Below are 15,415 nucleotides of genomic sequence, written 5' to 3' on the forward strand. Positions count from 1 at the left end.
GATTGGGGGCCTAGAATGAATATTAGGCGTCAAAAAATAAAGAACTCTATACTTATAGTTAAAGAGGAAAAAGCTAAGAAAGCTAAGGGTGATTCTTCATCTAAAAAGGGAAAAAGAAAGTAGTCGAACAAGTAGATGAAGAAATGGAACATGGAAAAAGTAAAGAGAAAGTTGAAACTTTTGAGTGTGATGACTCAGATGAAGAAAAAATTAAAGGATATGTTGTCGAGTTTGTTGTTGTGGATGATGATGATGTTGGGGAGGATGAAGATGTTTAGAAGATTAAATCTTTTATATTTTATATTTCTGTTTTCCTTTGATTTTTAGTTGTAGGTATTTACAAGACTTGTTAGTATTGTTTATTTTACTTTTTAGTATCTCTATTTTTAATTGTTTAGTGATCTTATGAAGTTATGATATATTGATACTTAATAATTTTTATTAAACTTTATGTTATTGTTTGTTTTTTGTTTTATTGTATTATTATTTTATTTTTTCTATTATGTTATATTATTTATTTAATTTTTGTCAAACACTATCATGATGTTCCACTATTTGCCCGCAATGCCATGATGACTGAATCATGAGTTGCCATCCACCATGGACAACACTGATTTCATATCACAACACTTCATCAAATACCAATAAGAAACAATGGTACAAAAAACCAACTACCCAAAGAGGTTATCATCATTGTGGCACCATTTGAAATACTTCATTCCATTTCTTACCTTCCACTAATCCATCTTGAACCCTACTATTCATGTTTTTGCATATTCGTTTTAGTTACCAACCTTCACTCATAAACTTCCAAACAAACAGTCATTCTTCAAGAATCTACACAGAAGGTTCATATTAGACCAAAGTGTTTTGAGTTGATAGTATGCATACACAATCTTGACCATAACATAAAACATTTTAAAGAGAACAACCTAATATGTGATTCAACCAACTGATATTTTTTTTCTTTCGCTCAAAATATGATCATGTTTTATTTGTAAGATACAGAGCATCAAATGAATGGGACAACTTAGCTTTCTAACAACCCTAGTGAGATTGCATATACAATGGCGAGGGAGAACTTTCTTTCAGTTGGCAAAGCAGTCCTGTCTCTGCTATCAATATAATTAGACTTCACAATTTGTAAGAAAACCAACCCCTTTCCAACAGAAAACGCACAAAAAACCAGCAACAAAAACATGTCTTCTTAACGTGGTGGAATCAGCATCAAAACTCTATCACTATGACAAATAACATGACATATTAATGAAAAATTAGCATCTATTAAATGATTTTAAATTACATTATGCTCTAATTGATACATGTACAAGTAAAATGTATCCTTGCTTTTTATATCCCCTGGATAGAGTGAAAGGGCTGTATATCTTCATGCATGTAGAACAAATCCAACCACTATATGCGCATTTTTTGCCAGAACCATTGCTTCTTTCCACAAAAGAGCCATTTCTTCTGCTTGAGAATTTCCGGCATGTTGCAATTGCAATTCTTTTTCCTATCTGAGATGGAGGAGTCCACTACAAATGCAGCAGAGAGATGGGACTACCTGAAAATCTTAATCCTCAATAAAAACATCAAAACTATGAACTGTATCTTTCAGACGTTCTCAAACAGAACCAGTTTGTCTGCACTTCCATATGATTGGAGCTACAAGCATCCATACTGCAAAATGTTATAAACTTCGCTTAGTTGCGACTCAATTGTTCTAGAGTTATATGGAAAGATCTACTAAAACCTATGTTCATAATCTTCATGATAGACTTGGTTTTACCAAAAATACTCACAGTAAACACAGACTGCCAACCATTCATTTACTATTCTGACCCAGGTGCTGGTCCATCCCACATCAATTGTCCATCTGGAGAAGAATAAAAGTATTACATCTTATTTCTATAGCATTTACGAGTGCTCTGAAAGGAAGACAGAATCAACTTCAATGAAGTTGCTCTAAGATAAGTTAGAAGCTGAAAAAATATTATTTAAGAAATAACATTTTCTAGGCAGCATAGCCGAGTATTGACAACTATATACGCTTAATAAAGTACTTCGATCCAAAATTGTATTATATCATGCCAAGAAGACACTTATAAAGTTTCATGGGAACCACACTTATTTGTTATTATGCTCTCTTGGAGCACAAAGCAAAACAAGAAAAACAGTAAGTACAGTTAACATGATAGAGGCTTACTTTCTCATAGAGTGATGACTATTCCATCCAATCAATAGCATAGCAAAGTACATTGCTCCTGTGGCAAAAACAAAATGGAAGAAGCCATAACCATATGGAACATCATCCTCTGCTGGTGGCTTGTCATCCTTCCTGAACTGTAGGGATCTGTCAGATATGTATTGAAGAGCCTAATCCTTTTTTTTTGGAAAACCTAATATTTCAATTTGAGTGAAAGTCATAGTTTGTAACTTACCTGAAAGCATTTAGAATCTATGCCAGTTGAAAATGTTGCAATAACGATTGCTGATATAGCAACTACAAAGCTCTGCAATTGTTAGTCAGTTTGTCACACATCAACCAACAACAAAGAAACTAATTGAGAAATCGAGATAACGCAGTTCAAAAGTATAGACATTAAAGTTGCTAAGCCTTCATAAAGATATTATGATATGTAAAACCATAAGAAATTGTCTTATAATGTGCTTGAAGCTTTTCATGATGGACAAATTTGAATTATGTTTTCTGGAAAAGGATCAGTTTTCCCTTGCACTTATTTTAATACATAAGTATATGAAAATGGTAATGTGCATATAACTGGGTAGGGAGTCAACTACAGAGGGTGAGTCTCGGTGGAAGGGTAAGGTTTTTTGCCTTGTGACCTTAGAGGTTATGGGATCAAATCTTGGAAATAACCTCTCTGCTTGTGAGGGTAGGGTTGCGTATGCAGTTAATTAAGAACTATCAAGTAGGTGGGAACCTCATGCCCTAGGCTGCCCCTTTTTTACAAGTCAGAACTATCAAGTTTAAAGAGCTGTTCCAAGAGGGCTTAAATTCAGTTAGGCAAGAAAAGATAAATATTACAATGATGCTTAACCAGTCTGTTTTGGGTGCAGAGTCTGACTTCCTGATGCAGCTTTCTCCAGCTGGTTCACTGCCAAAAAAAATATAAATCCAATAGAAATGAAAACAAGAAGTTAACAGGGATCACAAAAGCAATAAACAAACAGAACTCAAAATATAACAGATGCCTGTTTTTTGGTTTCTTTTACACATATGCTTCCTTTAGGGGATAATATACAATTAAAAAAATAGAACCAAGTGCATTCAATACAACTAAAGACTATAAGAAAAATCGGTAGCCCTACCTTCGAATAGCACACCAGCAAAGGAAGACAACATAAAGCCCCATCAGTCCAGGAGTTAGAATGCCGGCATTCACCTATTGCAAATAGAGTTAGAATATCCAGACCAATTCATGTTGTAATGTGAAGTGAATTGAGCAAGCAAAGACCCAGCCACAAATAAAACTTACTTTTGGGTGCAGAGACACACTTGTCATGAGTTGAAGAAGCACTAAAGTCCAGGAAATAAAAAATATGTTGAGGAGGCAGGACGGCTTTGGTGCATACCAAATATACATCAAAATGATCCCCACCAAACAGATGACATATGCAATCGTTGCAAACAACATTAAATGGATGTGGCTGCATGGAAATTGACAATCATTGCAAACAGTTACAAAAAAATTATGGAATCTTATCACTGATATCCTAAATAAATTGACCAACTTGAGTGTTGCCCTATCAGAGCTTTACGATCAGAATAAGGATAAAATGCACACAAGAAGCATAAATTTATGATTGTTGGTTACTCATTGCTGGCCACATATGAGACCTGGTGTGTATATAAGCTTGAATAGCAACAATCACAAAATAACTTGTTATCCCACTATAAACTCTGGAGTACTTTTAATGCTCTTCTATAAGACGCTAAAGTGAATTTTAAAAGTTAAAGAATTTTTTTCCTCTTTCCTCTAAACTAATGGAAATGACTTGCTAAAACGTTAAAAAGTCAATCACAAATGTTATATAGCTACAATTATCTCAAGCAAATTGTTCGTGCTCGGGAAGTGTGTGTGTTTAATAGTGCTTTAACTGAAAAAACGTACCATCTTGTTGCATATTTTTCAGACTCGCAGCAATTATGCAGCCATGTTATGAAGCTGATTATGCTTATTAGTTGAATTAGGAGGAAAACCCTGAAGATAGACAGAAATACTGCAAACAATCAGAGATTAGCTTATAAAAAATGGCTCCACGAAATTATTTTCTAAGAGTTAAAAATTATACCCAGCACCAAAATGTGCAACATCCCCTGCCAAAATTAAAATTGTATCAGAGAAAGGAAAAGTTTATAACCACAATCTTTTGATTTCACAGAGGATGCATTAATGATATGAAGCTTGTTGAAAGATAAAATTCACTAACCATAAATCTGAATTAAAGCAGAAGGGAGTAAAAATGGGATGACAGTCATGGCGACCCAGAGAACAATTTTGACTGGCCACCACCCAGAGTGCCACCTATCTCGAGCTTGGTTCAGTTTAGAAGTGCCAGCAGTTGACAAAAACATTATGATATAAAATATCTGATCTTCGATCAAGGTCCACATGAACAATTATATGGACCAAGACACTGAATTATAACATAACACTTTTGTCAATGAGAATTCATCGATTATTTGATTTTTAACCCAGAACAAGTTATTATAAATTACTGATAAATCAATCAAATGCTTAATGTTTTCTTTTATTTTTTACAAACCTTATACAAAGCCTTTAGCAGCTAAATTTCACACATACAAGAAAAGGATACAAAGCAACCCAAGCTCACGCGCAAAACACCTTCAGCACCCAAACAGTCTTTTCCACCATTGCATCCTTTTAATCCTATAGATTAAGATATTACAATTTAACCGATTGGCATCATATGGAAGTAAATGCTCAAATGGAATCAGATTTAGATTGGAGGGAATACATGAGGTGTACCCAAGAAATTTTAAAATGCATGTGCTTATTCCACTTTGCTCATCAAGTAATTTCACAATGAATGCACACAAAGATGCTCATTGTAAAAATTTTGAATAATCTTCCCTATCAAATTCATGATTTTATAAAAAATGCATGCAAACAGTGTTAAGAAAAGATATACTTCAATATATATAGTTTAACAAATAAAAATGCATAGTCATCAAGTATAGGGACTAAATGTTATGACAACTGGATGATATTGTAAATACATCAAGGATTTAATAATCTTACTTTCCATTTCTGTTAAAGCAGTTCGACCATAATCTCGGGCAGCCCATGCCAACAGATTGGCCACTAGAAAAATCAAGGCATAGGCATACCTTGCCATCCAAGGATTGCATGCATTTCGGAATTGACTGAACCATGGAGAATCCTCGGATATAATGCCCCTCGCATTACTATTGTTGTTTTCTCCTGTTTCCATCTCTTCATCAACACAGCAATGCTACAGAGCATGAAAGAAATACGTCTTACTTCATTAATACCTTTTCATGTATTCTCATGTACTGTAATAATGCGGTAAAACACTGATCTTTGTCATGGGAGATTCATTACCGTTAGCTAAGTCTTAAATGAAACAAAAGAACAACAATTTAAATCTTCTGGAGGTATGGGCAGCTTTTCCATCATTTTTGGCTTATGATTTTGTCCTCCCGAAACACATTAAATAACAGCGATGTTGACTGTTTTTCTTTGGTAGTGATATTAGAATAGAGTATATCAAATGTAAACAATAAGGATAACGATATTTATCCATCATTTGTATTACATAATCTTATATGAAAAAAGATGTATGTCTGTAAAAGTTTTTTAGCTTGAGACTGTATCCATATTCAAATTTAATCATCACTACCTTTTAAATATAAAAAATATAAATGAAATGCAAATGATGTATTGATTGGATGTAATTTTTAAAGTGATATTACATAGATGATTAAAACAAGAAAAAAAACACATTTCAACCATCGCTCTCTTTGTTCTCCCTTCACCTTTTCATTTTTCACAACAAAAAAAGCATGATGTAGAAATTTTTCACCTGTAAAAGTTTCCTACAAATCCACTCTTTTCTCCCAAAAGATGTCGTTTACAGAAATTAAATGTTATGGAGATTCAATAGGACCTTACATTACTAGACCAAAGTAATATTGGTTATGATTAGTAATTTGATAACAAGTAAAACTCTAGTTATCATTAAAATTCTCATTGATTTTACTCTCAACAATAAAGTGGTCAACCTACTTTAATTCTTTCTCTCTCTCCCCCTGACTATTATAATCGTAGTAAGTAATAACATAACTAAATCTGTAGTTATCAATAAAATTTTCGTTGATTTTACTCTCAATAATAAAGTGGTCAACCTACTTTAATTCTTTCTCTCTCCCCCCTGATTATTATAATCCTACTAATTTCCAAAAAAATATAATCTAAAAAATATTTTAGATAAAATATCAAAAAATAAGATTTGGCATTCCAACAAAGTAGTGGACTAGTGGAATAGATCTCAATAAAGGATTATTTTTGTGAATCCCGATTAAATGTAAATTATTGCATGATCAATAATGTTATGAATTTCTTAATCACTTTTTTCACAAATAATTTATTTTATGAGCTCTTACAAATTTACAATTCACTTTACATGAATAATAGATGCATTGTGGGTATGGATAACAATAAAAACCAAACCTGTGGCTACCTGCCCGAACCAAACCCGAATTTAATAGGGAAACCCGATATGATTGAATTCAGGTTTTATCCGGATTTAAATTCCGGGTTCGAGTTTGGTATAGCAAATACCCAAACCCGAACCCACCCCGAAGTAATACAAGAGAAAATAGAAATGTTAGAGAAAAATTATACGAAAATAATATCGTATTTTCCTTAATATTTTATCATTTTCGGGTTTTTTTTCAGGTTCGGGTATGGTATTTTTATTTTCAACTCCGTTGAGTTTGGGTTCGAGTTCGGATTTTGAATTTCGGGTTTAGATTTAAGTATGTGCAAACCCGACCCCAATCCGTCCCGTTGTCATTCCTAATTGCGGGCATTGCATAACTTTTTGCTATTGATGGTTAAATGTAAATGAGTGTATGTTGGTCTAAACCAAGAATTTTCTTTCTTGACAAGTATTTAATATCAACTCTAACTAGAAAACTCATTAAACAAAAACAATCTCATGTCAAAGGATCTAAGCAATTGATAGTGAGTCTAATTAAGTTAAATAATTAAAACCTCCATATTGCTTGTTAAACAAACTGTCTAAGTTTGTCCCAGTTAAGCAAGGGAAATATTACCAAGTGCTCTATGAGCTAATTTAAAGTAAATTTTGTCTAGAAAATTGAGGTTTTAACAAATCAAGAAATGTTGAATTTTGTTTTCTAATGCAAACTTTCATCTCTCATATTCATTAACTACTATCATTGGAGTACTTGTTAACGCAACCCTTTAAATAAATTTGATAAATTTAAAGTTTGGATTTACTGATTTAAAACGTGAAACTTAAATTTGACTCTTTAGTTAATTTACTTTCTTATTTTTTCCTTTTACCGAATATCCCTTCAAGTATTGTTAAGTTTATTAATTAATATTTACAAAATATCTTTTTAAGTTAAAAGATAAAATAAATATAATTCTCTATGGATGATTCTTTCCTCGTGTAAACAATTTTCGTTATTACTCTGGAAAATAAATATATAAATAAGTGATTCAAAAGTTGTTAATGTTAAGCCTAGAAAGTATTAATATATCTCGTTAAAATAATTAAGCTTACCTTTAAAGCTTATTCATCAAGTATTTACCAAATCAAATTAACAATTCACTTTTAAAGAAAATGAGGCCACATAAAACGTAACAATATTTCCGTACGTCCTCTTAAAACAATTCAACTGTAGAACACTAAATAAAAAATCAAAGAAAATAATTTAATTCCCTGTATATTTTGTTTACTAACAAAAATCAAGCTTTAATCTCATAAGTAAGCTACAGCTTACTTGTATCGAACACTAAGACATAAAAATCTAACATAAATCATATTGATGAACATAATATTATTTTTTTGTTAACAAAATCTGTATAATATAGATGAACCATGATCCTGTTCGATAAATAAATAATAAAAGAGATTGTTTACAAATGATTTAAGAACAACAGTTAATGTAGTAAACAAAATGTAGATTTATCTTTAAAATAATAAATTTAACTATTCGAGAACAAGTAGATTCAAAAAAAAATTCAAAATTTTATTTTGATAAAGAGTAACGATATATTTTCCTACCAAATACTTCTACAAATTCTATCATACTTCCCATGAGAAAGTTATATTATTCATAAACCAATCATTAATAATAGATTATAAGTTTTTATGCTTGGATTCGTAAGAAGATATCATTTTTACTTTAATCACATGAAACAGAGTTTGAGTGCAATGGAGTGCTTCGTTTTCCTTTACCTCGAAGCAAGCATCCGAACTTTACTTTACTACGATCATCATGATTACGCATCAAACAAACAAACACCAAAACGACAAAAAGTGAAATTGAACACCAAAACCAACTATATCATAAAAAAAAAGTGCTTCATTTTCCTTTATCATCAAACAAACACTAAATCCAACGATCATCATGCATACGCATTCAGCATTTCTAATATCGACAAACAATAATTCATAATCGACGGAAAGTGAAATTGAACACATCACATAGCAAAATTACAGCAGAAAAGTTGTAAGAAAATAAAAACAGAATGGAAACACCGGAACAAGTAATAGACATGCAAATAATAAGTTCGTAACCGAAGGTTAGAAATAAGAAAAACTTGATAGAAAAGCGAAGAATGGAAGAAATGTAAGTACCTGAGAGAGAGAGAGGGAGGGAGATTAAAACAACGGTGAAGATGAAGCAGATTTGTGACTATCAAATAACATTGAACCACTGTTTCTTGGTGATGATTGATACCATTCTCGCTTTTCAATCTCAATGTTTCTTCTCTCTTATAAGGATAAGAGAAGGGGAAAAAGAGATTGGTGGGTTTTGATTTTGCTTTTGGGTGTTTAAGAAATGATTATAGGATAAGAGCGAGATTGCTTTTTAAGTTTGGTGAGTTTTTGTTTGCTTTTTTATCAACTTTTCCTACTCTCTTTTTTCTTCCGCCCCTTAAGCTTCCTGGACTTTATTTTCCGCGCTTCCTGTCACTACATTTATTTATTTGTTATATTCCTAACCCACCATATTATTATATTTGTTTTTTATTTAATATATATTGAAGAAAAAAAAAGTATATATACTAACATAATTTTAATATTGTTAATATATTATTCATCATTTACTATCATTTATAGTTTTAATATTATTAATATAAATAAATGGTAGATAATAAAATGGTAGTATATAAATTTTTATTTATAATATATATCTATATATATACCTATACTATATAAAAACGTAAAATATGGTGAAATTTCACTTTCATATTTTATCTTTTAGCATTTTTTAATTTCTATAAAAAGATCATATAATCATATGTAACCACCGCCAACATATTAATCACATCTTTCACTTTAAGTTGAACATTATAATAAAATAAAAAATTATAATATAAAGTATCCCAATAAAATATACAATATAAAATACACTCAATACAAATATATTTTAATTTTTCAAAATAAAATATATAAAACTTGAATATTTAACATCATAAAAGTAAAAATGTGGGCCGCCAGACATAAAGTATCTAGCATACACTAGTAATGATAGTACATATTTATTATACTTTTACATATATATATATATTTCGGTGGACAAATTTTTATATGATAGGTAAGTTATGTTGAGAATAGTGTAATTCATTTAGCTAATTTCGTTAATCGATTAATAGATTGTATAATCGATTAGACAATATGTTATTTCTATTATAAAAGACGTTGTAGTTGAAATAAAGTGGGCATGAAGTATTATTTCAATTTTTTTCAATTCTTACATCTCACTTGATAATTGATTACCCATATTTTAATTGATTAAGTTCTTTCCTTTTCTTTTCCTCCAACAGTAGTATCAGAGCCAAGTGATGAAGGATATGTGGAGGTGTCAAGTTAAGGTGCAAGAAGCTTCAAGTGGTGAAGCTCACAGTTGTGATCAGAGACATAAGGAGAAGGGTGAAAGTGAAGCTGCAAAAGGGATATGGCGACTTCACATGGATTCTAAATGAATCTTCCAATTCTTGATGGAAAGAACTACGACCATTGGAGCATTCAAATGAAGACAATATTTGGATTTCAATAATGTCTTGATGTTGTGCATTCTGGGTTGCAAATAACAGAGGAAGGTTACATGGAGTATAGGGAAGCCAAGAAGAGGGATTGCAAGGCCATCTTCTTGATTCATCAATGAGTAGATTGTGCCAACTTTGAGAAGATTTCTCCAGCTTCTTGTTCCAAGGAAACATGGGAAATCTTGGAGAAAAGTTACTCAGGTGGAGTGAAGGTGAAGAAGGTGAGGCTTCAAACACTCAAGAGGCAATATGAATTGCTGGAAATGGATGAGCAAGAGACAATTGCAGAATACCTTACAAGAATTCGTTGGTTGATCAATCGAATGAAAGTGTGTGGAGAGACACTATCTGAGCAAGGTATGGTGGAGAAGATACTCAGAACACTCACTCATAAGTTTGATCATATTATAGTGGTAATAGAGGAGTCAAAAGATCTTGAAAAGTTCAAGATTGATGAATTGCAGGGCTCCTTGGAAGCACATGAACAAAGATTCATAGAAAGGCAATCTGATAGGCAATCTCAGTAGGCCGTAAGTTCTCAATTCAGAAAGAAAGGTTCTGTACACAATGATATATTCAAAAGGGGCAGAGGAAAGTGGCATGGTGACAAGAGAGTTGAGCCTGAAAATTCAAGATCACATGGACCAAGGTCTCAAAGGATTAACTCCATTAATCAAAGTTATGATATTGAGATTAGCAAAGCTAATAAAAGGGGAAATCAATGGAATGGCATGAAGAAAAAGGATAAGAGTAGAATCTAATGCTTCAATTGTAGAAATTGGGGTCATTTTGCCTCAGAATGCAAAGAGAAAAAGGCCACTCATGTTAAAGAATGAGAGGTTAGACTAGCCAAGGATGATGACTCAAAAGAAGAGGTGTTGCTACTAGCCAAAAGATAAGACTTTTATAAAGAGGCTAGTGATTCAGATGATGCATTTTTATGGTGACAACTCAGTGTGATCAAAGTTCAAACAATTGGTATCTTGACATAGGGTGTTCCAATCACATGACAGGGCATATGGGGTGGTTTGTGAACCTGGACAATTTTGTTGAGACAAAGATCAAGTTTGTAGATGATAGTGTCATCATTGTAGAAGGAGTTGGTAAAGTGATGATCAAGAAGAAGAATAGATTAACCTCCTACATCTCTAATGTGTTGTATGTGCCAAGGATGAAAAGCAATATGTTGAGCCTAGACCAATTACTTGAAAAGGGATACAACATGAGGTTGGAGGATAGGATGTTGAAAATGTTCAACAAAAGGGGAGTACTAGTCTTGAAGGCTCCTTTCTCCCAAAATAGAACATTCAAGATTGGTATTCAACTTGGAGAACACAATGGAATCCATTGTTGATGACACATGGATTTGGCCTCAAAGACTTGGCCACCTGAACTTTAGAAGCTTGGAATTGTTGAGCAAGGATGGAATGATGACTGGACTACCTAGCATCAAAACACTGACTAAATTGTGTGAACAATGTCTCACAAGTAAGCAAACCAGAAACTCATTTAGTTCTCAAGTACCAACCAAGTCTACTATATCACTTGAAGTGGTGTATACAATTGTTTGTGGACCTTTTGTAGTTCAATCACTTGGGGGAACAACTACTTTGTGACCTTCAAGGATGACTTCACAAGGAAGCTATGGATCTATTTGATAAAGAAAAAGAGTGAAGTTTTTGGCAAGTTCAAGAGCTATAAGGCACTTGTGGAGAAACAAAGTGGAATGAAACTGAAAATGTTAAGGAGTGATTGTGGAGGGGAGTACAATTCTCATGAGTTTCACCACTTCTATGAACAAGAGGGCATAACTCATTAGGTAATTGTGTCATATACTCCTCAACACAATGGAGCAGTTGAGAGGGTTAATTGAACTGTCCTAAATATGGCAAGTAGCATGTTGAAGACAAAGAAGCTACCCAAAAGGTTTTGGGCAAAAATAGTCTCTACAACAGCCTATATCTTGAAAGATGTCTAACTAAAAGGCTAACAAACACAACTTCAGAAGAAGCTTGGTCAAGGCTTAAGCCAAATGTGAAGCATCTTAAAGTTTTTGGCTCATTATGCTACAAGCATATACCAGATTGTAGAAGAAAGAAGCTAGATGATAAAGGAGAGAAATTGATCTTCTTGGGCTATCACTCAACAAGAGCTTACAAGGTGTTTAATCCTGAAATAAACACTATCTGATACAACAAGGATCTCAAGTTCAATGAGGCTGAATCTTGGGATTGGAATGAACATAATGCATGCTCAAATAGATCAGTTAGGATGGATATTAACAACACACAAAAAGCATCAGAACCTCACACAAACAATGATGTAAATGTTGATGTTGGTGAAAGACCTCAAAGACAAAGACATATGGCATCAAGGTTCAGAGATTATGAGGTGTTTAATGACTCAATAATCACTCAAGAAAGAGATTTTGTGCATATGGCTCTGCTAGCTGAAATGGAGTCTGTCTCATGTGATCAAGCAATCAAGGATCAGTGTTGGATTGAAGCAATGAAGAAGGAAATCAATTTAATAGCAAAGAATGATACATGGCAACTTACAACACTACCAAAGGGTAAGAAGGCAATCTCAATAAAGTGGGTGTACAAGGTGAAATTAGTAGCTAAGAGGTTCTAGCAGAGACCAGGTTTGGATTTTGAGGAAGTCTTTGCTCTAGTGGCAAGGATAGAAATAATAAGAGTTGTCATTTCCAATGCCAGTTCAAAAGGTTGGTCAATTTGTCAAATGGATGTGAAGTCTGCATTCCTAAATAGTCCATTAGACAATGAGGTATTTGTAACACGACCACCTGGCTTTGAGATTCAAGATCAAGAGAAGAAAGTGTATAGGCTACATAAGGCACTATATGGGCTGAAACAAGCACCTAGAGCCTGGAACAAAAAGAATATATGAATTCTTGTTGAAGCTAGGATTCCTGAGATGAATAAATGAGCATGGTATCTATACAAAAGTAGCATCTACTGAATCATCAATAACTACTTGCTTATATGTAGATGACTTGCTAATCATAGGCAGTGACAATGGTGAGATTGATTGGTTTAAAGCTAAGTTGAAGCTTGAGTTTGAGATGACTGATTTGGGAAGTCTGTCATATTTCCTAGGGACTGAATTTCTCTGAAGGAGGGATTTTGATGCACCAAAAGAAGTACATTTCTGATGTACTTGAGAATTTCAACATGCTGGAATGCAACCTAGCCACAACTCTTGTTGAAACTGGTCACATTCTATGAAAGAAAAACTCTGAAGATAAATCATTTGACTCAACTCTCTATAGGCAAATGATATGGTCTCTAATGCACATTTGCAATTCAAGACCAGACTTAGCTTATGGTGTTGGATTGGTTAGTAGATACATGGAGCATCCTAGAACTTCATATATTCAGGCAGTAAAGAGGATACTCAGATATCTCAAGGGAAGTATGAACTATGGTGTTATGTTCCCTGCCAACAAAAGCAGAGAACTTGGCACAATCTATGGCTATACAGATGTTGATTGGTGTAGTGATAAGGATGATAGAAAGAGCACGAGTGGATACATATTCAAGCTTGGAGCAAAAGGTTGTTGCTCTATCACCATGTGAAGCAGAATACATTGCAACCTGTTTGAGAGGACAACAAGAATTATGGCTAAAAGCATTGTTCATGGAGTTAGGAATGCCAATGGATGAACCAATCTTGTTGTGCATGGACAACAAATTAGCCATCAACTTAGTAAAGAATCTAGTGTCTCATGGCATAAGCAAGAATATAGAACCAAGTATCATTTCTTGAGGATCAAGTGGAAAAGAACAACTTGAAGCTAGATTTTTGCAAAACTCAAGAACAACAAGCTGACATACTCACCAAACCACTGAAAAATATGATTTTTAAAGGCAGAGAAGAGAACTTGGTGTAATAAGCTTAGCTAGTATGAATTAAGGGAGAGTGTTGAAAATAGTTTAATTCATTTAGCTAGTTTCATTAATCGATTAAACAGTGTGTTATTTTTATTATAAAAGAAGCTAGTATGAAGTATTACTCAATTTTTTTTACTTCTTACATCTCACTCGATAATCGATTACTCGTATCTTATTCAATTAAGTTCTTTCTTTTTCTTTTCCTCCAACAAGTTATTCATTTATATATAGTACTTTTATTTTTAAATCAGATTAATACATTAATAATAAATGATATGTTAATAATTTAAAAAAAATCTAACGTTTTTAACATACAAACTATTTATGTTCATTTATTTTAATATAGAGTTTATTATGGAATATGAGATTCCTCTTATTTAACCCATTCCAATTTAAAATCATCTACCAAGTAAAAAAAATTAGGGTGTTTAGGATTATAATATCGTATTATCAACTATAGGTGGTTTTGGATTATAATCTCAAATTATCATTGTTTATTAATTATACTATTTTTATTGTAACTCAAAAACTAAGATGTATAGTAATGGTGTATTTGAAACCATTAGTTCTTAATTACTTAATAATTAATCATACTTAGGGTTGTCATGCGAATTATCTTTTAAAAATTAATAAAAAATCATTGTGAGTACAATGGGAACTCATGCCCATTACAAAGCAAAAAACTCACATGTAAGATAAAGAAGATATCCTACATTGAACATATATAATGAAAATTGCACTCATTAGTCTGTTTCTCCATCTCATCATGCATGTTTCGCCTGCTGGCTTTTCTGGCAAGCACGGCAGGCCAAACTATTGGTATGTTGAAATCTTACATTTATATTTTCTTACTCATATCTTCTAAAAATAAACCATAGATTTAAAATTTCCTGAATACTTTTTCTTTTTTAAAGATAGTGAGATTGAGACAACGATATAGTTGTTGCTTAGTAATTATGAGGTCACGGGTTTAAATCCTAAAAATAGGTTTTCTACTTGTAAAAGTAAGGCTGAGTACATGTACTCTCCTCAAATCTCACTGAGTGAAAACCTTATACATTAGACCATTCTTTTCTATTCTTTCTATTTTAGTTCAATGTTAATTATGTGTAAATTAAAAATATGACATAAGATTATTGTTTTAACTTTATTTGATTTTATGTATATTTTAGTTTTTTTGTA

General features: G+C 32.6%; 1 protein-coding gene across 4 annotated transcripts; it reads right to left on the minus strand.

Moving 5' to 3' along the window:
* Positions 1,182 to 9,192, minus strand: LOC109333380 (probable serine incorporator). Of its 4 annotated transcripts, XR_002106008.1 has the most exons (14): positions 8,905 to 9,192; positions 5,289 to 5,502; positions 4,843 to 4,916; positions 4,456 to 4,615; positions 4,318 to 4,342; positions 4,137 to 4,226; positions 3,501 to 3,672; positions 3,334 to 3,407; positions 3,050 to 3,119; positions 2,442 to 2,513; positions 2,207 to 2,343; positions 1,803 to 1,876; positions 1,565 to 1,680; positions 1,182 to 1,517 (listed from the first exon to the last, which is right to left on the minus strand). XR_002106008.1 is itself a non-coding variant. In XM_019568846.1 (13 exons), exons 2-13 carry the CDS (start codon positions 5,479 to 5,481, stop codon positions 1,625 to 1,627), a joined length of 1,197 nt encoding a protein of 398 aa, XP_019424391.1. In that variant the 5' UTR covers positions 5,482 to 5,512; positions 8,907 to 9,192; the 3' UTR covers positions 1,183 to 1,624. The 4 variants fall into 4 exon arrangements, 3 of the variants coding, with proteins under 3 accessions (XP_019424391.1, XP_019424390.1, XP_019424389.1); XM_019568846.1 differs by having other exon boundaries at positions 1,183 to 1,680; positions 5,289 to 5,512; positions 8,907 to 9,192; XM_019568845.1 differs by having other exon boundaries at positions 1,183 to 1,680; positions 5,289 to 5,563.

The sequence above is a fragment of the Lupinus angustifolius genome, chromosome LG18 (genome assembly GCF_001865875.1).
Source record: "Lupinus angustifolius cultivar Tanjil chromosome LG18, LupAngTanjil_v1.0, whole genome shotgun sequence".
In the NCBI taxonomy this organism is placed as follows: domain Eukaryota; kingdom Viridiplantae; phylum Streptophyta; class Magnoliopsida; order Fabales; family Fabaceae; genus Lupinus; species Lupinus angustifolius.